Genomic DNA, 24,681 nt, shown 5'->3' on the forward strand with positions numbered 1-24,681 from the left:
CTAATGCTTGCATGAGTTACCTGAAGTGGAATACAGTTCCATGTAGTCATGGCTCTATGTAGTACTGTGCGCCTCCCATAATCTGTTCTGGACTTGGGGATTGTGAAGAGACCTCTGGTGGCATGTCTTGAGGGGTATATGAATGGGTGTCTAATCTGTGTGCTAGTCGTTTAAACAGACAGCTCGGTGCTTTCAACATGTCACACAGCTTCTCAAAGGGATATTCAATGTCTATTTTATTTATATATTTTAACGTATTTAGGCTTGCCATAAAAAAAAGGGGTTGAATACTTATTGACTCAAAACATTTCAGCTTTTCACTTTTAATTATACAGAACAAAAATATAAACACAACATGCGACAATTAACAACAAACAACTTCACCTCTCAAATACAAGTAGTGACGAAGTCAATATCTCCTCTAATTTGAGCCAGGAGAGATTGACATACATATTATTAATATTAGCTCTCTGTGTACATCCAAGGGCCAGCCGTGCTGCCCTGTTCTGAGCCAATTGCAATTTTCCTAAGTCCCTCTTTGTGGCACCTAACCACATGACTGAACAGTATTACAGGTGTGACAAAACTAGAGCCTGTAGGTCCTGCCTTGTTGATAGTGCTGTTCAGAAGGTAGAGCAGCACATTATTATGGACAGACTTCTTCCCCTCTTAGCTATTGTTGTATCAATATGTTATGACCATGACAGTTTACAATCCAGGGTTACTCCAAGCAGTTTAGTCACCTCAACTTGTTCAATTTCCACATTATTTATTAACATATTTAGTTGGGGTTTAGGGTTTATTGAATGATTTGTCCCAAATACAAATGGTTTTAGTTTTTTAAATATTTAGGACTGACTTATTCCTTGCCACCAATTCTGAAATTAACTACAGCTCTTTGTTATGTGTTGCAGTCATTTCAGTTGCTGTAGTAGCTGACATGTATAATTTACTCAAAGCCAGTGGCATGTCGTTAGTAAAGATTTACTTTTTTCAAGGGGCCTAGACAGCTGCCCTGGGGATTTCCTGATTCTACCTGGATTATGTTGGAGAGGCCTCCATTAAAAGAACAAATACAGGTGTGCCAAGCTTGTATCGTCATACCCAAGAAGACTCAAGGCTGTAATTGCTGCCGAAGGTGCTTCAACAAAGTACTAAAGTAAAAATTTAGTTTAATACATTTGCAAAAAATTATATTAGGCTGTAACGTAACAACATTTGAAAAGGCCAGGGGGTCTGAATACTTTCCAAATGCACTGTATTAGAGGTGGACCAATTATGATTTTTCAACACGATACAGATAATTGGAGGACCAAAAAACGCAGATAATGATTAAATCGGACGATTTTAAATATACACACACACAGTTGAAATCGGGAGTTTACATACACCGTAGCCAAATACATTTAAACTCAGTTTCACAATTTCTGACATTTAATCCAAGTAAAAATTCAGCTGTTATTTATTTCATCACACATTCCCAGTGGGTCAAAAGTTTACATACACTCAATTAGTATTTGGAACACACAGAAATACGAGCCCTTGGTCATTAATATGGTCAAATCCGGAAACTATCATTTCGAAAACAAAACGTTTATTTTCAGTGAAATACGGAACCGTTCAGTGTTTTATCGAACGGGTGGCAACCCTAAGTCTAAATATTGCTGTTACATTGCACAACCGTCATAATTATGTACAAATCTGGTAATTGCGGTCTTTGTTAGGAAAAAATGGGCTTCACACAGTTTGCAACGAGCCAGGCGGCCCAAACTGCTGCATATACCCTGACTCTGCTTGCACTCAACGCAAGAGAAGTGACACAGTTTCCTTAGTTATTATTGCCTGCTAACATGAATTTATTTTAACTACATATGCAGGTTTAAAATATACTTGTGTGTTGATTTTAAGAAAGGCATTGATGTTCATGGTTAGGTACATTTGTGCAACAATTGTGCTTTTTTCGCAAATGAGCTTTTGTTAAATCACTTGTTTTGCAAAGTTGAAGTAGGCTGTGATTCGATGATAAATTAACAGGCACCACATTGATTACATGCAACGCAGAACAAGATATTTAACTACACACGGTTGATGAAATTATTAGGTTAACTAGTGATTAAGATGGATGTTTTTTTATAAGGTAAGTTTAATGCTAGCTAGCAACTTACAGTGGCTCCTTGCAGCCACAAGGTCCTTTTGATGCTGCACTCGTGTAACAGGTGGTCAAGCCTGCCACACAGCCTCCTCGTGTATTGCAATGTAATCGGTGTCCAAAAAGGCAGAATACCGATTGTTATGAAAACTTGTTGGCCCTAATTAATCTGCCATACCGATTAATTGGTCAACCTCTAAACCGTATATCTGAATAAAATACTATCCAACCTTTATAACCAAATAATTATAATCCAAAGATTAGTCTAGATGATTTATTTCCCCTCTAATGAGTCAGACTCAACCATCCCTAATACCCCACAAAGGACTTATGCAGTTGTAAAACCCTTTGCAAAGATTGAATGATAACTTGAGGGCGAGTGCATCCTATAAACTGTTAGGACTAGATAAAACTAATAACATCTACACTCAATTGCAGGGACAAACAACTTCAAAAACGTATTCCAAACCAGGCACTTGTGTGTGCGTGTATAAGTAAGCGGTCTGTAGTATTCTTCTGCCTACAACGTCTATGCCTGCGGGGAACCATGGTCGTCCAGGATATGGGCTCCTCCACGACCTTTTCTCTAGCTCCTCGACCTCTTCCTCTGCAGGCTAGAACTTGTTGATCAGGATCTGGGTGGATATTCTCCAAACAGCCCCTTAAGGCTGACCGGGGCATCCAGAAGGCCCAACCTCTCCTAGTTTGGCAGCTCAGTCAGCGAGCCAAAGGTGGCGCTCTGCTGCTCCCATGGCACATCCCAGGTCCTCAGCTATCAACTGGGAGCCTATCATCGCTTTCTCTGTGGCCTTGGTGAACTCAATGATCATGTCCTGGTCGATAGGTTTGACGATCTTAATACCAGTGTCCTTGTCATTAGGTTTTGGAGGGTGTTCACTTTCCTCTACGTATCCTTCCTCTGTCTTTTTGTCCATGACCATACAGGCACTATGGACGATCCCAGGAGCTTCTGGTTACCTCATAGAGGTCAGGGAGGGAGGGCTAAGGGAACAGGGATTGCCTTTGCAATGGGGGTTCGAGGTCAACACTGTCCTTTCTGGTTAGGACAGCGGGAGGAAGATCTGGCGAGGGTGAGTTTAACCTGACCAGAGCCCTTCCAACCATCTATAGCAGGTCACGGTAAATTTCTCCTGGCCATTTGGAAGGCCAATTTGCCTTTTGGTCCATGGACAAAAATAATAAGTGATTGTCGTCTTTGTTAATCAGGTACTTAGCTACATTGCCATCACCTGGGAGTCTCATTGCTAGCTCTGTAGCTTTGATGATTTGAATTTCTTTATCCTAGTCAATAGGTTTGGTAGCATGCTCGGCCAAGATCTTTGCGTTGTATGCTTGCAGCAAGGTCGCCATGTTGAGCGCGCAGCTAGCCTGGCCACAAGCCAGATAGGCCTTCTCCAGGCAAGTCAAATTTAGCCACAGCCAACCACCTCTTGCGCTCACAATTGATTTCTGATCACTTGAAACGTTGCTTTGGCTGGTGTGATGTCTCACTTTTCTCCCTCTCCATGGACATTACAGTGGAGAACTGATCCTCTTTTACAGCTAACTAGAACTTCTTAGGCAGTATCTGCGGTGCTTCTTCTCCATAGCGTCCCGGTGCGCTGGAGTGCAGTACAGGCACATCAAAGGTCAGACTGGGATCTGCTACAGACACTCTTTGGTGACAGTACAGGGACCAGATGGGGGCAGACCGTTTGCAGCGCAAGGGTGTTTCTTCTTTCCCCGTGTGCACACTTGGTTCAGCAGACACTTTGTCACCATACAGGGACCAACTACAGATGTCATGGTTAACCGTTTGCGGTGCAAGAGTGCCTCTTCTTTCTCTTTGTGGTATACAATTCCCGTATTTATGGCACCCTGAAGGTTCATCTCAACAACTGTTCAGAGGAGACTGCATAAATCAGGCGTTTCGGTTCCAACCACTGTGTCTTTGTGAGACAAAGAGTAGGTAAACGGATGATCTCTGCATGTATGGTTCCCACCGTGAAGCATGGAGGTGGTGTGATGTGTGGGGGTGCTTTGCTGTTGACACTGTCTGTGATTTATTTAGAATTCAAGGCACACTTAACTGCATGGCTACCACAGCATTCTTCAGCGATACGCCATCCCATCTGGTTTGCGCTTAGTGGAACTATCATGTTTTTCAACAGGAGAATGACCCAACACACCTCCAATTCAACTGAAATGTGTCTTTGGCATTTAACCTAACCCCTCAAATCAGAGAGGTGCGAGGGGGCTGCCATAAATCGTCATCCACGTCTTCGGCGTCTGGGGAACATAGGGTTAACTGCCTTGCTCAGGGGCAGAACGACAGATTTCTACCTTGTCAGCTAATGGCTATTTGACCAAGGAGAGTGCTGGAGTGCTGCATCAGATGACCAGGCCTCCACAATCACCCGACCTCTACCCAATTGAGATGGTTTGGGATGAGTTGGACCGCAAAGTGAAGAAAAGGCAGCCAACAAGTGCTCAGCATATGTCGGAAATCCTTCAAGACGGTTGGAAAAGCATTCTTCATGACGCTGGTTGAGAGAATGTCAAGATCGTTGCAAAACTGTCATCCAGGCAAAGGGTGGCTACTTTGAAGAATCTAAAATATATTTTGATTTGTTTAACAGTTCTTTGGTTACTACATTATTCCATGTGTGTTTTTTCAGAGGTAATGTCTTCACTATTATTCTACAATGTAGAAAATAGTACAAATAAAGAAAACCCGTTGAATAAGTAGGCGTGTCCAAACTTTAGACTTGTACTGTATGTCTTTTTTTTTTTTACCCAATAGGTGCTCTTCTTTGTTAGGCATTGGAAAACCTCCCTGGTCTTTGTGGTTGAATCTGAACTCAGTGCTCAACCTTACAAATAATTGTATGTTTGGGTTAGAGATGAGGTAGTCATTCAAATCATGTTAAACACTACTATTGCACACAGATGTTTACTCCTTATTTAGGCTAGACTTAACAAAGGGTTTGAATACTTATTCACCCAAGAGATTTCAGCTTTTCACTTTTAATTCATTTGGAAATTACAAAAAACATAATTCCACTTTGATAATATGGGGTATCGTATGTAGGCCACTGACCAAAACATCTCAATATACAATCAATTTTAAATTCAGGCTGTAACAACAAATATGTGGAGGAAAAAAAAGGGGTGTGAATACTTTCTGAAGGCACTGCATGACATGCATTATCTGAATTAGGCCACAGAATCATCCTCCTATGGAGGAATTTTTTTATGTCTTCCGAACTTCCGAGTTGGTTTTAACATTAGACCAGAGCAAGCTAACAAGCTTGTGTGTGCTGAGCAGCACTATAATTAAAAACACATCTTACCTTTTTGTAGTTTATAAATCCAATGTGAAAACGTGATAACTATAGTATCCCTACCTAGCATTGAAAAAGTCTAATTCATTCTTCTCTAATTAAAACATCTCTCCCTAATTTCTGAATTAACACTTGTAACGTTGTCAGTAGGCTACAGTTGACCTACTCCTCCCCTCTGAAGCATAGGTTGACTACACACACACACACACACACCCACTGGCAAAGATTTCCAGCTGGCAGGCAGACGCTGGAATAAGTTTGAGTGACAGAGTGAAAGCTTTGCAAAGGCTCGTTATTGTGATTTTTGTGGGATTGGGAAAAAATGCCCGGAGCATAAAATAACTTTCGTAACCAGAGGCCAGCGAAGAGTCCAAATCGGAATCACATCCAAACACTATGGCAAGAGCTGAAAACAGCAGTTGGCGGAGGGCACTCATCAAACGTTGAAGAATTAGAGCAGTTTGCTGCTGAAAACTAGGCCAAATTGCCAATAAAAAGGTGCAGTAAGCACATTGATGGGTACAAGAACCGTTTGTCTGTAGTTCTTTGCCAAAGCCTGTGCAACCAAATACTAGCTCGGGGGCACCAATAATTCTGCCCATGACAGTTGTCTTTATTTTCTAAATAATAAATTGCAAGCTTCAAAATGTACTAAAATACATTTGGTTCTGCAATGTTGAAAATCTAAAAAGGTGTGGAGACCAAAACTTCTCATTTTCAACTTATTTTTCAAGAAATGGGGAATTATTTCGTGTCCAGGTAGCAGATAAAGGACCTTACTTGGTTCTAACTTGAAAAAGTCTGTTAATTTACAATTGTACAATTTATGCTCCCCACATATAAAAAACACAAAGAAAGCCTTGAATGCAAGATAGTAATTTATATGATTGCCTGTAGCCTACTGTACATTGTAAGCAGGTGCACACCAAGGAGGCACTTCACTTTTTAGTATGGGAAACAGCTGTGAGGATTTTTCTACAATATTCACAACATAGACACAGAGAGCAATAGTAAATGGTGTCTTTTTGTAACTCTGCCATGGTTCGTTGGACAAAGCCTATGAGAGAGTGGAGGCTTTGTAGGGGTTTAGGATGAACGGCGAAAATAAGGTCTGTGGTAAACACAGGTTTAGGACTTCATACGTTTTGTTGATTTAAGAGTAAGTAATTTAGGAATGTTTTCTTGGAGTTACTATTATATGCGTTTCTGGAATTAAGAAATAGCTAATACACTGCCTTTAAGAAAAGTGCAAAGACGCTAATATATTTGGCCGCAACTGTATAAATTAACCAACCAGCGACACCTGGTTTTCATGACCCCTGCTTGAACTTCGAGGGCCATGTCCCAAACAAAGATCAGGTCTAACAAGGCCTCCAGCATTTACGCCCCCAGGCCCGTTTGAAGTAGCCAAGGTTCAGCCTGCCAAATAAAGTTTATTACCACCGTTGCAGTGAGTGATCCTACATCTGCAGTGCTTCTACATCTGCATTGCTTGCTGTTTGGGGTTTTAGGCTGGGTCTCTGTTTAGCACTTCGTGACTTCTGCCGATGTAAAAAGGGCTTAATAAATAAATGGGATTGATTCCACCTTAAAAACTCACCTTGCGTCTTTCCATAAGAAAGCCATGAAAAATGAATTCTGTGGTCGCTATACATAAAATGTAATCTTAAAATCTTAAAAGTCCTAGTTGTAATTGTTGATTAAGTATGTCTATAGCTGCATCTTCAAAGCCGTTCTTCCAAGCATAGGAGCAGGTTCTCTAAACGCAGGTTATATCCTTACAAACCAAAGAGAAGAAAACGCTGATCTGAGAGCAAGAGTAACCAAAAAAAACAAGAGTCGAAGCAACTGGGTGTCATAGTCCCACCTGCAATAACAGGAAAACTAAACACAAGCTCTTTCAGGTCCAGGAAGAAAGACAACTGCAGAATACCAGAGGGGGAAAAGGAGACCCTGGCCTGACTAAGCTAGAAAGTATTCAAGAGGTTCTGAGAGAGAGTGTCTCTCTACAAGGTCAGCATCCTAAATGACACCCTATTCCCTATAGTGCACTACATTTGACCAAAGCCTCTACACAGGGAATACGTAGCCTCCCTCTACAAGGTCATGCCGTTAAAGCCAATCCATTACATTGAAAGTGTTACACAAACAAATTAAACATGAAATTAACTCATTTTGAAAACAAATAACATAAACCCCAATATCAATCTAGGTAATTGGTTTTAGTCATAAGGTTATTACAGCCAATGCCTCCCTCTCATCTTCCTGAATAGTGAAATCAATAATATATCATTACAATCAGCCCTGTGCACAAATATTATGAGTGCACTTAATGGGCTTCCCATTTCACTCATCTGCTATCATCGCATGAGGTCAAGAGCTCCACAACGGAGCAGATTGAGCAATCCACCCGCCGCCGCCCACCTGCCTCTATTGCAAAGGCATACCTGCAGTGTGCACCCCCCCCCCCTCAAAATGTATGTGGCGGAGTCGAGTGAAGGCCCATGAACAGCAGCCCCCAGGCCCGGGACTCTGTCTTGTGTTGAGGGGAAAGGGATAAGGGTGTGGTGCTGGAGAGGCCTTGCTGTTTGTCTGGTGTCTGGCCACCTCAGTCTTCAACACCTCCGGCCAGGTGAGAGAGACCCAACAAAGAGTTCCTGACCGCTGCTTCTTGTGGACTACACTGCAAGAGGGTGAGGCCTCCAGTCAACCTCCTTACCACACTAATGGCAAAAAAAACGGACCCAGATGCCCGCCTGCTGCCCTGTCAAAACCACACCACGAGTCTCTCTTTTAGGCTCCATTGCCAACAAGTCAAGGGAGCTGAATGACAATGGTGAACCAACTAGAACCAACGTGGGAGACAGAATTGCAAATGTCAGTGATAAATGTGTGAGGTGTCATACTATGGATCGTGAAAATAACTGGACTGGTGACAGTAATGAAGGAAGAGGTGAGAAACTAGACCATAGTTAGCTTGCTCTTCCACAGAAGACAGCATAGAGAGCGTGTACGCTGTACAGAGAGTCTGAGGAGAGCCGAGTGTGTGGTGGAGGTTGTCTGGCTGGAGAGGGAGTGGCTGGCGGCCCAGATGGTTTTCCTGTGGGGGTTTAGCCTTGTTGGCTCAATGAGTTGACACTGGTGCCCTTTGTCCCTGTCTGGAGTCTGGTATGACACTTGGGTAGGAGTGAATGGGGAGGGGTGGGTCTTGGCCTGTGAACTGTTGGCACTCTGTATTGGGTCACTGCTAGACGGCTGTCTCGGCAGCACAGGGGCAGAGGAGATCCACGGGCTTTAGCTGTGCTCTGTGTGGGGTCAGGCTGACAAGCACCCCAAGGCAAGGAATCTGGTGGTTGATAAGTGGAATATGGTATGAAACAAGAGCCAAGAACCTCCTCTCAGTCTTTCCCGCCCAATACCTCAGAGACAGGTTGGCAAATTAGCTTCAGTGTGTTTTCAATCCCTCTTCAAAATCAGTGACTGTGCGATATATGTCAAATGTAATATCTTGAGTGGGGATTTACACTGAGTATACAAACCTTAATAATACTAGCTCTTTCCATGACAGATTGACCAGGTGAAAGCTATGATCCCTTATTGGTGTCACTTGTTAAATCCACTTCAAACCAGTGAAGATGAAGGGGAGGAGACAAGTTAAAGAAGGATTTTTAATTCTTGAGACCTATGTGTGCTATTCAGAGGGTGAATGGGCAAGACAAAAAATGTAAGTGGTTTTGACCAGGGTATGGTATAAGGTGCCAGGCGCACCGGTTTGTCAAGAACTGCAACGCTGCTGGGTTTTTCACGCTCAACAGTTTCCCGTGTGTATCAAGAACGGTCCACCACCCAAAGGACATCCAGCCAACTTGACACAACCGTGGGAAGTATTAGAGTCAACATGGGCCAGCAACCCTGTGGAACGTTTTCACTGCCTAACGAGCTGCAGTAATTAAAAAGCAAAAAAAATTGAGTTTAATCAATGCTAGAAGTTGTGCTTTAAACAAAGACGCATACATGATCTGAAAAATGCTGCTCAAAATGCTGCCTAGTGTGGCAGCCCCCCACACCACTCCAAAACCTGTATATACTTGTGTCTTTCGGAGGGGTACCTCGTGTGCAATTGACCAATAAAGTGATCCTAATCTTAATCATTATGGTGGCTTCAGAAATGTAGAACTCTGCTGCCATCTGGTGGTTCATAGAATAGAACCACCACAGTATTTTAAAACAGGTCAATAACAAAGTATTACTCGTCTCTCAATCTTATAGATGTGGTCAAGCCTGACTTACCTCATCCCTCCTTGACGGCCCATCTGAGAATCAACTCTGGATCCCCTGTAGTATGGATCCCTGTAGTCCTCCTGCATACAAAGATAGAGCATGTGTTGAAAAGTGTGAATAATACAGACTGCTGAAAAAGACAATCTACTGGTAATCAACATACATTCAACAGCTAGGCTACCACCTAAATGGTCCGTTTTATATTAGTCCAACTGCAAAGAAAGTAAACTAAATCGTACTTTTCTGAGATCAATATGACAATGGTCATGATAAAGCTTTACCGACCTGTCGGGGAGATGGGGAGTTCTTCCCTCGGATGCTCCCTACCACGTCACCATGGTACCCACGATCACTTCCTGTGTGAATGTTGTCGCTAGGGTATCCTATCTGGTCATCGTCATGGTAACTTTGAACGCCACCATACCGCTTGGTTTCATATTCAAATTCTCTGTCATATTCTTGCTCCGGTCTTGTCACAGCAGTCCTCCTCTCAACAACATTCACAACTCTCTGGTACGTTCCCTAAACAAGAAGCATTACAACATGGATTAGTTTATTTCAAAAACACAAGTGCAGAGAGACAATCTACTCTATGCATGAACGAATAAGTTGTACATCTATTTACATTGACAACTCCATGAAGGATGGTCGATGGCCTAATAAACACTCAAGTGATGACAATAGATACGTGAAAATAATCGTCACCGTCTGCCCAAAGAGTGCATTGTACAAAGTGCTAGAATGACCAGTCACTTACCGCTCTCTCTGAAATATGCTCATCGGTGGCCTCTCTGATTCGGCTTCGGTCTCGCCTGTACGCCACTGCAAGTAAGGGACAACAAGCATACAATCACAGCCATGACAATAATTAACACAAGGGGACGCAAACTAAAATGTGTTAATTGTCCACAAGTAGCTGTCATTTCAAACAAGTATGTAAACTAATGCGGCGTTCACATAATGTCGGAGTAATCAGAAGTTCGGAGTTCCGACTGGGAAGTTTCACTTGAACGACCCTCCAAGTCATAATTACAAGTGGGGAAACTCAAAGAAAATGTTGTTACAAGAGTTGTCAAGCTGTGACGTTTCGCCGCTGACCTTTCAACTTTTTTGACCAAAAGACAACAAAACGGGTTTGAGGAACAGGTAAAAGTAAAAAACTTCTCATTCCTCCTTCATACGGCAGCGACTGCTAGTCAAAACAGTTATTTGGGCTCCACATGAGCATCCAGGAAGTCTGGAACGAGTAACGCAGTCAACGAACCTCAATGACTGTGCTCTTGCGATGGGTTGTAAAAATCATTGGCTGCAGAGCAACTCGGCTGTCCTCAGAACTGGATCATTATAAACGGATTCACATTTTCGCCTCCTCCCTTATTAGGCTTAGGTTACTATAGGTGTTGAAGGTAGGCTGCATGTTGCTAGAATAATATGGATATAGGCCAACAACGCATAATCTTTTTCGCAAGCTTTACTCAGCTGTAGCCAAAGTTTTTTTGTATTTTCTTCTCATTAGATTTTTCCATCTTGGCATTGTTTGCTCAATTTCACTTCTTGTGGCAGAACATACAGTGGAAATTGGAGGTTTTACATACACCTTAGACAAATACATTTCAACTCAGTTTTTCACAATTCCTGACATTCAATCCAAGTAAAAACTCCCTGTCTTAGGTCAGTTAGGATCACCACTTTATTTTAAGAATGTGAAACGTCAAAATAATAGTAGAGAGTGATTTGTTTCAGCTTTTATTTATTTCATCACATTCCCAGTGGGTCAGAAGTGTTCATACACTCAATTAGTATTCGGTAGCATTACCTATAAATTGTTTAACTTGGGTCAAACATTTCAGGTAGCCTTCCACAATAAGTTGGGTGAATTTTGGCCCATTCCACCTGACAGAGCTGGTGTAACTGAGTCAGGTTTGAAGGCCTCCTTGCTCTCACACACCTTTTCAGTTCTGCCCACAAATTTTCAATAGAATTGAGGTCAGGGCTTTGTGATGGCCACTCCAATACCTCAACTTTGTTGTCCTTAAGCCATTTTGCCACAATATTAGAAGTATGCTTGGGGTCATTGTCCATGTGGAAGAACCATTTGCGACCAAGCTTTAAATTCCTGACTGATGTCTTGAGATATTGTTTCAATATATCCACATAAATTTCCTTCCTCATGATGCTATCTATTTTGTGAAGTGCACCAGTCCCCCCTCCTGCAGCAAGGCACCCACACAACAGGATGCTGCCACCCCCGTACTTCAAGCCTCCCTATTTGTCACTCAAAATAAATATGTGAATGAGTATAGCATAGAATCCAACTTTCATAATTATTCCCATAGAAAGCTGCAACTTCAGGACAATAAACACTTTATAGGAATAATTTGGAAAATACTCTTCATAACTTTAATTTGTCTTAATGCTTTCAAGATATATCAGTGAGTAGGATTAGGCTTTTAGTTGTTTGGTTCGTAATGGCAAGGAGGGATTTTTTTCCAGACTTGAATGCATGCATAATTTGTTTAAATACTTTGCTCAACTGTAAGGTTTGTTCAAATTTCTCATTAGATTTGTATCTCTCTCATTAAAAAAAAACTTAAACTTTCAAAGATTTACTTATTCAATGTTTGTTAATGAATAGGGCAATACGGTCACCACGACAGCCCTACTTGTGTGACAAGAAGCTGTAATCCTAAAGTCGGCAACTAAATCCTTGACGTTTCGCCTGTGAACTGTTAAGTAGGAGACCGAGTTTGCACTGAGATCAAGCTAGCTAAAATCCTATTGGTTGAAGAATTGGTCCGACCTCAAAAGCAACTAAACACAATCATGTCGGAATACCCAGTTTCCCACAAGCACATGAATGCCTCATTAGATAGTAACTTTGTGCAGTGGGTACAGGCAGTGTAGTGTGTGCACTAGGGAGACTTAAGTAACGTTTATACTCTGACAAACAGATCGCAAATCAAACTATGAAAGTATCTGAGCTAGGCATCAGGGTTACAGTATGACTGTCCCTTCATATTGTGCACACTGATTTTTCAGTTACTGTAGTGGAGTGTGGGAGAGCTGTAGCTAACTTACTCCAAGTTGCTGAAGGGCTCCTCGATGTGGGACTTGGAGAATGTAAAACCTGCAAATATTGATGAATATTTAGGAATTATTGAGTTGTCTATGGGGTGTAGTGACACAAATGTGGTTGATATTCAAAAACTAGGATACAAGACACAGAACGAAAAATTGCACATGTAAAACAAAATCAACTGGGGCATATGCATTACGACGTCTCTTAAACAGAAGGACCTACCTGAATTACCGCTGGGGTGTAACGTTAATAATTGGGGCACACAATTTCTAACGACAGAATTCAGGCAGCTAGGGCCCTCCGTTTAATTACGTTTGCTTCCGTTTAAGAAACGTTTCGCAACAGAGTCTGTGTAATGAATACGACCCTGACGATTAATAATGCTTCTATATGAACATCCCAAGTCAATTGCAATGATAGTGTCTAGCTAGTAATGTACAAACAATTGGATAGATACTGAAGTTAGCCTAGCTAGCTTGCAAAGAGATGCTGTCCAATGCTAGCTAGCGTACACTGAAGCTGTTGTTGCTAGGGAAAACGAACTTACCAGTTGAACGTGCTCTGTGTATTAAAAGGTAGTTTTGCACTTTTTGCGATAAAGTGGTTGATTTTTTTATACAGTTCCAACCCTTTCTGCATGTGCAACATTTGACAACAAACACCACGAGTAAAATTCAACCTCTTCCTCGTCGGTGTTTGATTGGCGGAGTGCAGTATGTTACGCGGGGTTTACCGCCGCCTATCTTCTTCTTCGACCTTTTTGTCTTCGGCGGCGGTTGGTGTCCAAAGTTTAACACTCTTATACTTAGCTTGAATAAACATATATATAATAATAAAATAAACAAATACCCTACCATCTAACACTATACTCACAATTGTATTTATTTTTTATAATAAATAAATAAACATCATACTCCGCAGTTAACCCACTGTTCCCTGGTAGGCTGTCATTGTACATAAGAATTTGTTCTTAACTGACTTGCCTAGTTAAATAAAGTTTTTTTTTTAAATCACTTGTTGGTTTATCCTTCTGTACTGGTAGAAATCTTTGCAGGATCCCTCCCATCTCCCTCTACATTCTTCATTGCCTCAGCATTTGACAACTTCTGCACTACTCTAACCCTGGAAACATGAACCTGCCTCTCGCACTGAACATTTCTGATCCCCAGCCCCATGGGCGCCCCTACAATTAACACATACCGCTACACATTCCTTTGTCTCATGCATGGCATATCAATATCTTCTGCACACTTCTCACACCTAGCAGATTGCCTCCTACACACTGCTGCCACATGCCCATAAGCTTGACAACTGTAATGTATTCGGCACAAAAGCTCGTACATGATAACTTATATATCCTTTGCCGGGCAAAGACTCAACCCCCCCCCCCCCCCCCCCCCCCCCCCCCCCCACCAACTGATCACTCTCACTCACTCACTGACACACACATTTCTTGTTTGTTTAGTCTTGCTATTTATAGTATCCTATGCAATCCCAATAAATAGTTTTGCTGTTTTGAAGAAATTAAAAGAATAAACGCCATACATTTTGTTCAGACTCATTGTAAGCGTCAATACAATGTTGCCGTCAGTTCCCAAACAGCCAATGACAGATGACTGTCCATTGTCAAACTAGTTAATTACTGTATGTAATTATAAAAAAATTATGTAACAACATTCCAAACTTGTTTAACATTGTCTAGTCCAAATATGGCACGATTACGCTCTATGTGTCGGTTTGCGACGCTTTCAATTGGGGACTTTTATTTTGAAGGCAAACCGCAAACTCAACACCGAGGACGACGATCACCGTGACCATGGCAACGGAGTAAACAAAACATTTCAACGTGTGAAAAGCATGTATAAAACGTTTTTACAGTCAACAAAAATGATTTACCCAAAAATAGATTAGAAAACAATTGTGTGTATTGTTATACGTTATTCTGTAAACCTGTGATGTAATGTTAGACTGTTAATTAGCTAGTTAGTGTGGCAAACTAGCATTTTTCATTTTTTGGGCAAGCTGATACTTTTTTTCTTATTTTATGAAACTTTTAAAAGTGTTTAAAAATATATGGAATTGTAATTATACGTTCGAAATGCATATTTAGCAAAGTACATAACTCATGGCTTGTTCAAGATAACCGGGGACTCGGAAAAATACGAGGTGAAATCATGACTTCTGTGATTTTCAGGTTGGAGCTCGAGAAAGAGGCCTGAGGTCCGGAGTTGGAATTCCGAGATGGATGACCATTTGAAACGAATTTTCGCAGTTGGAACTGTTTTTTTTTTAATCTAGTTCCCAGATGTCTTCAGCAATCTGAAGTCGGAAATTAGATGTTTCTGAGTTCCCCGTTTTTGGGAACGCTGCACAAACATGTTACGTTGTGTCGAGCGTGGGTAATGCGAATGCATCTCAACCAATAAAAACGTGTGATGGGCGGGACCGGTACGTTTAGAGTGCGTCGGCGAGGGGTACTTTGAGTGCCTTGAGAGAGTGATTGGGTAGGCGTTGCCACGTGATCATCATCATCCTTCCACTGGAGTTCTACGACAGCAGAGAGCGGCGTTGGTAATTTCCCCGTCAAATTAATCTATATTGAGTTCAAACAAATAAAGGTTTTATAGGATGGGAGACAAGAAGAGCCCCACAAGGTAAAATTACATATTTATCTAGAAAAATGACCAGAAAATGTGATGAACACTTGTAAACATAGGATACGACCAATGGATGCGTAGCGCTAGCTACATTGTAGCTTCATGGCGGCTGACTGGCTCTTTTATGCCGGGGCCACCGTGTGTCAAATAGAAGAGTTTTACCTCGTAAATCTGACCATGCGGCTCAAATGAGTCATTTGTATTGTTGTGTTTTTGTACAAATACACATCAATGAATGTTACCTAAAATGGCTATGCTGACAGTGTCGCTCCCCTTATCGTGTGTGTGTGTGTGTGTGTGTGTGTGTGTGTGTGTTTTGAAGGCCGAAGCGGCAACCCAAGCCCTCTTCTGACGATGCCTACTGGGACTGTAGCGTATGTACTTTCAGGAACACTGCCGAAGCTTTCAAGTGTATGATGTGCGATGTCAGAAAGGGAACGTCAACACGGTAAGAAGGGTTTCCACTAGATCCCACAGCCACAAGTCTAAATCTTAACAATTTATGAAACATTTGCTTTTTGGTCTTTATTTGAGGTTAGCAGTGTGGTTGAGATTAGGTTTAAAATCACATTTTAAGAACATATATTAAAGAAATATGCTGGTTTATAACTTTGTGGCTGTGGTAACTAGTGATGACTTGGAAGAAGATCAAAGATGATGTCCAGACAGTTTGACTTTTGGATGTAAACCTATTGTGCAGATTATTCATAAATCATTCTAATTGTTGCCTAAATTCAAGTGGTTGTTTTGAGTGAGACATTTCTATTATGGGGACATTATTCGACAGATGCTATGGTGTAGTTCGTCTGACCGATTGTGTCAAATGTTGTTTTTATCAATGAACATTTCTCAAGATGTCCGGAGCCATGCACAGAACTTAACCCACTGAGCACAAATGTCAGGTGTATGCATTCCTGTACCCTCAATATGTTGTCGCTATGCAGCATTTGTCTATGTGCAGTGTGCTTCCTTATGATAGTTTTTCCCTCATACATACAATTCATCATACACTAGAAATCTAGAAAAACGAGTCAGTGTGCATAAATATGCAGTGCATATATGTATGTACCTGCTGCTCATTGCCTAATATCCAATATTAATAATCACTAATCTGTTTCTAGAAAGCCTCGTCCTGTCTCCCAAATGGTTGCCCAGCAAGTCACTGCACAGTTTGCTTCACCCACACAACCCAAAAAAGAGAAAAAGGAGAAATCGGAGAAAGAGAAGAGTGAAAAGGAACCAACACAGAAAAAGAACAGCCACAAGAAGACGAGGTAAGGAGGGAATTGTTTGAACAACATATTTGCAAAGATACTATGAAGGTTGGCAAATATTTTAATCGTCTCATTTTATTATGATTATTACATTCTATCAAAAATAATTAACAGGTTCCAAGTGACTATCCTACTAGCCATACTATTGACTCTCATCCTGTTCTATTAATGACAATATACAGTGGGTATCAGTATTTACCCCCTCTGTATTTTTTTCACATTTTGTTGCGTTACAAAGTGGGATTGAAATAGATTGTTTTTATTTATTGATAAAGCATAAAGATAAGTACAAGGATAAAAAACACAAGGACCACAAAAAGGACAGGGAGCGTGAGAAATCAAAATATGGCAACAGTGACCATAAGGAGTTCTCGGAAAAGAAACACAGAAAAGGAGCGAATAAAGATACACTATAATGTGGAAGTGAAAAGAACATTCACAAAGTGTGTACTAATATTCATTTATTTTTATAACAGCTATATAGACTTTGCTTAAGTATTCACCCTCTTTGTTCAGGCAAGCCTAAATTAGATCCGGGTAAACAAAGGACATCCCGATACATACACTACAGATCAAAAGTTTGGGGTCACTTAGAAATGTCCTTGTTTTTGAAAGAAAATCCTCCCTTTTTTTTGTTGTCCATTAAAATAACAGGAAATTGATCAGAAATACAGTGTAGACATTGTTCATGTTGTAAATAACTATTGTAGCTGGAAATGGCAGAATTTTCTTTAATGGAATATCTACATAGACTTACTACCAGCAACCATCACTTCTGTGTTCCAATGGCACGTTGTGTTAGCTAATCCAAGTTTATCATTTTTTAACGGCTAATTGATCATTATAAAACCCTTTTGCAATTATGTTAGCACAACTGAAAAGTGTTGTTTTGATTAAAGAAGTAATAAAACAGTCCGTCTTTGGACTAGATGAGTATCTGCAGGATCAGGTGTTTCGATTACAGGCTCAAAATGGCCAGAAACAAGGTACTTTCTCCTGAAACTTGTCAGTCTATTCTTGTTCTGAGAAATGAAGGCTATACCATGCGAGAAATTTACAAGAAAATGAAGATCTCGTACAGCGCTGTGTACTACACCCTTCACAGAACAGCGCAAACTGGCTCTAACCGGAATAGAAAGAGGAGTGGGAGGCCCCGGTGCACAACTGAGCAAGAGGACAAGTCATTTCAGTGTCTAGTTTGAGAAACGGATACGTCACAAGTCCTCAACTGGCAGCTTCGTTAAATAGTACACGCAAAACACCAGTCTCAATGTCAACAGTGAAGAGGTGACTCCGGGATGCTGGCCTTCCAGGCAGAGTTCCTCTGTTCAGTGTCTGTTCTTTTGCCCATCTTTTCTTTTTATTGGCCTGTCTGAGATATGTCTTTTGCCTTGCAACTCAGCCTAGAAGGCCAGCATCCTGGAGTCGCCTCTTCACTGTTGACGTTGAGACTGGTGTTTTGAGTGTACTATTTAATGAAGCTCGAAGTTCAGGACTTGTGAGGCGTCTGTACGAGATCCTCAGTTTCTTGGCAACTTCTCGCATGGAATAGCCTTCATTTCTCAGAACAAGAATAGACTGACGAGTTTCAGAAGAAAGTACCTTGTTTCTTGCCATTTTGAACCTGTAATCAAAACCATGCTCCAGATACTCAACTAGTCTAAAGAAGGCCAGTTTTATTGCTTCTTTAATCAGAACAACAGTTTTTAGCTGTGCTAACATAATTGCAAAAGGGTTTTCTAATGATCACTTAGCCTTTTTAAAATTATACACTTGGATTAGCTAACACAACGTGCCATTGGAACACAGGAGTGATGGTTGCTGATAATGGGCCTTTGTACACGTATGTAGATAATCCATAAAAAATCAGCAGTTTCCAGCTACAATAGTAATTTACAACGTTAACAATGTCTACACTGTATTTCTGATCAATTTGAGGATATTTTAATGGACAAAAAAACGTTTCTTTGTGGGGTTTTTTTTAACAAGGACATTTCTAAGTGACCGTAAACCTTTGAACGGTAGTGTACATCTAAGTCCCTCATTGCATTTCAAGCAAAGATTAAACTAAAATACCAGGGAGCTATTCAAAAGCCTCAAAGGGCAGTGATTGGTAGATGGGTAACAATAACAAATCAGACACTGAATATCTCTTTAAGCGTGGATGATGTATTAAATCACCCAGACAAATCAAAGATGCAATCGAACTGAGCTGCAGGACAGGAAGGAGACTACTCAGGGTTAAGTTAGTTTTGACTTAAATCTGCTATAATGTCAAGACTTAAAAATTGCTGTCTAGCTATGATCACCAACACCTTGGCAGAGCATAAATAATGTGAAAATGTCTTAGATTTAGGGCTCACATGCTGACCAGACCAGACACGTCGCATGCGCCGCAAAATAAATGTAGAAATCCATGTTATTCAATTATTGCGCCAACGAGCGTCTACGATGCCACGGGTTAAAATAGAACTCCTATTTCTGACGCAGATTGCGCTTCAAGTCCTCTCTCTCCCATCTCTCATTGGTTTATAGAAGCAGGTACCCACGTGCCATCTCCTCATTGGTTATACCCATGTGGGTGATTGAAAGACGAACTGTTTTGCCGGTCGTGGTGGTAATACTATGAAAGTTTAGATGCCGATCACCATATAAGTTCAAAGATGAAAAAGCCTGGAAGGAGGAGAGATGACTAGAAACGATTCAGTTGGCCGTTTTATTTGTGGATTAATTGTCGGAGTAGAGGACCTTGTGCATTTCAGGTAAAATAACAACTCAATGTTTATATCCCAGGACAAATTAGCTAGCAAGTGCAAGCTAACTAGCTAAAATGCCATGCATGTTTAATGCTTTTCGGCCTGTCCCCAAATTAATGTCATTGGTTCAGAGTTTGTTTTGATATTTTAACCTGCGTGTCGTGATCGCCTTTGGTGTAGGGGGACAAAATAAATGTATGCACGATAGCTCACGATGGTGCACTCGCGCAGCCAGTTTGGGTTCCGTGTTAGAATACTTAGCACCTCTGATTTGTAATTTGTGCACCGATTTTACTAAGGCCGAAACTTCTTTAGGAAAACAGCCCTAATGTTGGAAACAAACCTCATTATGTTGTCTTCCAGAGTCGCATTTAATTTATTTTCCAAGCTATAGCACACTATTTTACAGCAGGTTTTTAAGGACCCACCCAAGATTGGTCTGCTTCATGTATTCGTTTTTTGCCATGGAACTATTTTGAAATACTAGTATCATTCTGGGCCTAGATTTTACGTGTAGGGGGTGCGTGCGGGCAACTCGGTATTAGAAAGATGTCTTTAATATTTTGAGTTTTGTCTAGTTCTTTGACAATTTACAATTAAATACATTCCAATCCCACTTTGTAAGACAGTAAAATGTGACTAAATCCAAGGGGATTTACGATACCTACTATATATCCATCCATACTTCTCTGTCCCCATCCCAGGCCCAGGTTAAAAAACGTGGACCGGAGCAGTGCCCAGCACCTAGAGGTAACGGTGGGTGACCTGACGGTCATAATCACAGACTTTAAGGAGAAAACCAAGCCCGCCTCCACTCCTTCCAGTGCCGCCTCGGCAGACCAGCACAGCCAGAGCGGCAACACCAGTTCTGACAACACTGAAAGGGGGGTGTCCCGGTCGTCCTCGCCGCGGGGGGAGGGGTCCTCAGTTAACAGCGAGAGTCACTAATCTCCCTCTCTCTCCCATTTCCTCCCTCCTCACCTAACATAGTCTTGTGGAACCAGACAAGTGTGTCTCTGAATATTGCATACAAGTCTGGCATGCAAGATTACACCCAACGCTACATACACCCTTATGTCTCCCCCATATCCATCTCCCCACACTCCAACCCAACATTTCAACATGCACACATTGTAAAAAAAGAAATAATAATAAAATAAAACATATGTATTATGAGGCTGGTGCTGAGAGGACGCTGTGTATCATCAACGAATTGGTTTCAGCCAATATCTGGGTCGTGTTCAGTCGGCAGCAAGCAGAAGAAAATTGACTGAAACTGGAAGGTAATACCTGGACTTATCCAATAAATAAGAAACGATCATGTTTGTTTTCTGTTGCACAAAGTTTTAAAACATTTTGTTATGGTGTGCCCTAATGAAAACGACCATGGCCTGAGTGAACTGAAGCTGGGTCTTGACTGTGTTGAATGAACCCTGCCTTGCATGCACAGCTAGCTGAGTGATGCCACGGGATCTGATGGTATTTACTTACAACACCTCAGTGTTATCGTGTCATCCCTCATCACACACTTAGTGGTTGGTTGGTTTCTGTCTCTTACCAATGTGGACTATTGCAGAATAAGAGAGTGCTTTAGCTACAGAGGAATACGAATATGCATTATGAGTAGGGTTGCAAAATTCTGGTAACTTACCCAAAATCCAAAGGTTTTCCAGAAATCACCTGGACGATTCCCCGACTCAGAGAATAAGTAGGAAATTCAGGATTCCTCCAACTGAGAGAACTGGAAAACCTAGGAATTCTGGCAAAGTTACCAAAATTTGCAACAACCCTAATTATGAGAGAATAAATGTGAAGCGAGTGGTCCATCTCTTGATTGTAGATTGACAAAGATTAATTTTGTTAGCAGCAGATTGCACCTGCTGGCATATGGTGTACATTAATTAATGAGAAGCTATTGGACCAGTTTCCCAGATACAGAGTAGTCCTTGAATAATCACTTTGAATGGAGAATCTCCATATAACATTCTTCTTAGTCCAACAGTTGGCTGAATCTGTGTCTGGGAAACAGGCCCATTGTTTTATAAAGCATTTCAGTTTGGTCAAAATTTTACTGCACATGTTACTGAATCATATCACTGCTTTATGTTACTGGTTATAGCCAGCCATGTTGTCATATGTACATCAATGAGCATCTCAATTATTGCGTTACTATTTAATGTTTGATTCAAAATTGAGAATATTGTTAAGAAGTATGCTTCTCTTCCACAGTTTGTAGAGTCAAGCATGCTGTCATCCAACAGTGGTTTATATTGAAAATATGAAATAAAACTAAACTGATAGGTTCATCAGTCAGATGTGAGTTTCTTCCATTTGTGCTCAGTGGATGGCAGATGGGTCTTAACCATATACTTTTATGGGTGCGTTTACACGGGTAACCAATTTCAGATATTTTTTTCCATTAATTGGTCTTTTGACCAATCAGATCATTTCTGAAAAAGATCAGATGTAAAAAATAACAATTAGTGGAAGAAACATCTGAATTGGGCTGCCTACTTAAATGCAGCCTAAGCTCCTCACACAGGAGACTATTTGGGATATTCATGGATAGCCCTCATTTTTATAACCTACAGTGCCTTGCGAAAGTATTCGGCCCCCTTGAACTTTGCGACCTTTTGCCACATTTCAGGCTTCAAACATAAAGACATAAAACTGTATTTTTTTTTGTGAAGAATCAACAACAAGTGGGACACAATCATGAAGTGGAACGACATTTATTGTTTATTTTTTTAACAAATCAAAAACTGAAAAATTGGGCGTGCAAAATTATTCAGCCCCTTTACTTTCAGTGCAGCAAACTCTCTCCAGAAGTTCAGTGAGGATCTCTGAATGATCCAATGTTGACCTAAATGACTAATGATGATAAATACAATCCACCTGTGTGTAATCAAGTCTCCGTATAAATGCACCTGCACTGTGATAGTCTCAGAGGTCCGTTAAAAGCGCAGAGAGCATCATGAAGAACAAGGAACACACCAGGCAGGTCCGAGATACTGTTGTGAAGAAGTTTAAAGCCGGATTTGGATACAAAAAGATTTCCCAAGCTTTAAACATCCCAAGGAGCACTGTGCAAGCGATAATATTGAAATGGAAGGAGTATCAGACCACTGCAAATCTAACAAGACCTGGCCGTCCCTCTACACTTTCAGCTCATACAAGGAGAAGACTGATCAGAGATGCAGCCAAGAGGCCCATGATCACTCTGGATGAACTGCAGAGATCTACAGCTGAGGTGGGAGACTCTGTCCATAGGACAACAATCAGTCGTATATTGCACAAATCTGGCCTTTATGGAAGAGTGGCAAGAAGAAAGCCATTTCTTAAAGATATCCATAAAAAGTGTAGTTTAAAGTTTGCCACAAGCCACCTGGGAGACACACCAAACATGTGGAAGAAGGTGCTCTGGTCAGATGAAACCAAAATTGAACTTTTTGGCAACAATGCAAAACGTTATGTTTGGCGTAAAAGCAACACAGCTGAACACACCATCCCCACTGTCAAACATGGTGGTGGCAGCATCATGGTTTCGGCCTGCTTTTCTTCAGCAGGGACAGGGAAGATGGTTAAAATTGATGGGAAGATGGATGGAGCCAAATACAGGACCATTCTGGAAGAACCTGATGGAGTCTGCAAAAGACCTGAGACTGGGATGGAGATTTGTCTTCCAACAAGACAATGATCCAAAACATAAAGCAAAATCTACAATGGAATGGTTCAAAAATAAACATATCCAGGTGTTAGAATGGCCAAGTCAAAGTCCAGACCTGAATCCAATCGAGAATCTGTGGAAAGAACTGAAAACTGCTGTTCACAAATGCAAGGAGGAATGCAAGGAGGAATGGGAAAAAATGTCAGTCTCTCGATGTGCAAAACTGATAGAGACATACCCCAAGCGACTTACAGCTGTAATCGCAGCAAAAGGTGGCGCTACAAAGTTTTAACTTAAGGGGGCTGAATAATTTTGCACGCCCAATTTTTCAGTTTTTGATTTGTTAAAAAAGTTTGAAATGTCCAATAAATGTCGTTCCACTTCATGATTGTGTCCCACTTGTTGTTGATTCTTCACAAAAAAATACAGTTTTATATCTTTATGTTTGAAGCCTGAAATGTGGCAAAAGGTCGCAAAGTTCAAGGGGGCCGAATACTTTCGGAAGGCACCATCCCAGGCTGTGTCCCAACCTGCCTTGACCGGGAGTCCCATAGTGCGGCGCAAAATTAGCCCAGCGTTGTCTGGGTTAGGGGACGGTTTGGGCCAGGACCTTCAACCTTTGTCTCTCCCGAGCCCGTACAGGAGTTAGTAGCTACTAAAACAATTGGATACCACGAAAATTAGGGAGTAAAAGGGGTAAAAAAAACAAGGAGCGGTTTGGTGGGTAATGTTTCAGAGGACGCATGCCTCTCCCAAGCCTGTTGGAATAGCAGGGATGAGACAAGATCGAAAAAGGTGGTAAAATAAAATATTTTAAAACAAAATATATATGTATACGCACACACACACAGTGGGGCAAAAAGTATTTAGTCAGCCACCAATTGTGCAAGTTCTCCCACTTAAAAAGATGAGGCCTGTAATTTTCATCATAGGTACACTTCAACTATGACAGACAAAATTATAATTTTTTTTCTCTCCAGAAAATCACATTGTAGGATTTTTTTATGAATTTATTTGTAAATTATGGTGGAAAATAAGTATTTGGTCACCTACAAACAAGCAAGATTTCTGGCTCTCACAGACCTGTAACTTCTTTAAGAGGCTCCTCTGTCCTCCACTCGTTACCTGTATTAATGGCACCTGTTTGAACTTGTTATCAGTACAAAAGACACCTGTCCACAACTTCAAACAGTCACATTCCAAACTCCACTATGGCCAAGACCAAAGAGCTGTCAAAGGACACCAGAAACAAAATTGTAGACCTGCACCAGGCTGGGAAGACTGAATCTGCAATAGGTAAGCAGCTTGGTTTGAAGAAATCAACTGTGGGTGCAATTATTAGGAAATGGAAGACATACAAGACCACTGATAATCTCCCTCGATCTGTGGCTCCACGCAAGATCTCACCCCATGGGGTCAAAATGATCACAACAACGGTGAGCAAAAATCCCAGAACCACACGGGGGAACCTAGT

The 24,681-nt window shown here is 41.2% G+C and overlaps 2 protein-coding genes across 3 annotated transcripts in view; one reads left to right on the forward strand and one right to left on the reverse strand.

Annotated features, from left to right (window-relative positions):
* Nucleotides 1-13,603, reverse strand: part of LOC110524618 (periphilin-1) — a 35,695-nt gene extending 22,092 nt beyond the window's left edge. For both annotated transcript variants that reach the window (XM_036979643.1, XM_021604448.2), the window contains exons 1-5: nucleotides 13,401-13,603; nucleotides 12,853-12,901; nucleotides 10,532-10,596; nucleotides 10,060-10,296; nucleotides 9,784-9,854 (exon numbers count right to left, since the gene is read on the reverse strand). In XM_036979643.1, coding sequence (XP_036835538.1) covers nucleotides 9,784-9,854; nucleotides 10,060-10,296; nucleotides 10,532-10,596; nucleotide 12,853 — 374 coding nt within the window. In that variant the 5' untranslated portion in view covers nucleotides 12,854-12,901; nucleotides 13,401-13,603. The remainder of the gene's footprint in view (nucleotides 1-9,783; nucleotides 9,855-10,059; nucleotides 10,297-10,531; nucleotides 10,597-12,852; nucleotides 12,902-13,400) is intronic.
* Nucleotides 13,604-15,326: 1,723 nt separating this feature from the next.
* LOC110524623 (YY1-associated factor 2) lies at nucleotides 15,327-21,844 on the forward strand. Its single transcript, XM_021604462.2, has 4 exons — nucleotides 15,327-15,507; nucleotides 15,833-15,958; nucleotides 16,632-16,784; nucleotides 20,245-21,844. The coding sequence occupies exons 1-4, from the start codon at nucleotides 15,482-15,484 to the stop codon at nucleotides 20,486-20,488; spliced, it is 549 nt and encodes a 182-aa protein (XP_021460137.1). The 5' UTR covers nucleotides 15,327-15,481; the 3' UTR covers nucleotides 20,489-21,844.
* Nucleotides 21,845-24,681: the final 2,837 nt, after the last annotated feature.

Source organism: Oncorhynchus mykiss, chromosome 1 (genome assembly GCF_013265735.2).
Source record: "Oncorhynchus mykiss isolate Arlee chromosome 1, USDA_OmykA_1.1, whole genome shotgun sequence".
Lineage (NCBI taxonomy): Eukaryota > Metazoa > Chordata > Actinopteri > Salmoniformes > Salmonidae > Oncorhynchus > Oncorhynchus mykiss.

What these genes read in the sequence shown, in the direction of transcription:
- LOC110524623 (XM_021604462.2), top strand. Translation starts at nt 15,482, where the DNA reads ATGGGAGACAAGAAGAGCCCCACAAG. An exon ending in AGAAAGGGAACGTCAACACG is followed by an intron (nt 15,959 to 16,631) that starts GTAAGAAGGGTT and finishes ATCTGTTTCTAG; the next exon opens with AAAGCCTCGTCCTGTCTCCC. An exon ending in AACAGCCACAAGAAGACGAG is followed by an intron (nt 16,785 to 20,244) that starts GTAAGGAGGGAA and finishes TCCCCATCCCAG; the next exon opens with GCCCAGGTTAAAAAACGTGG.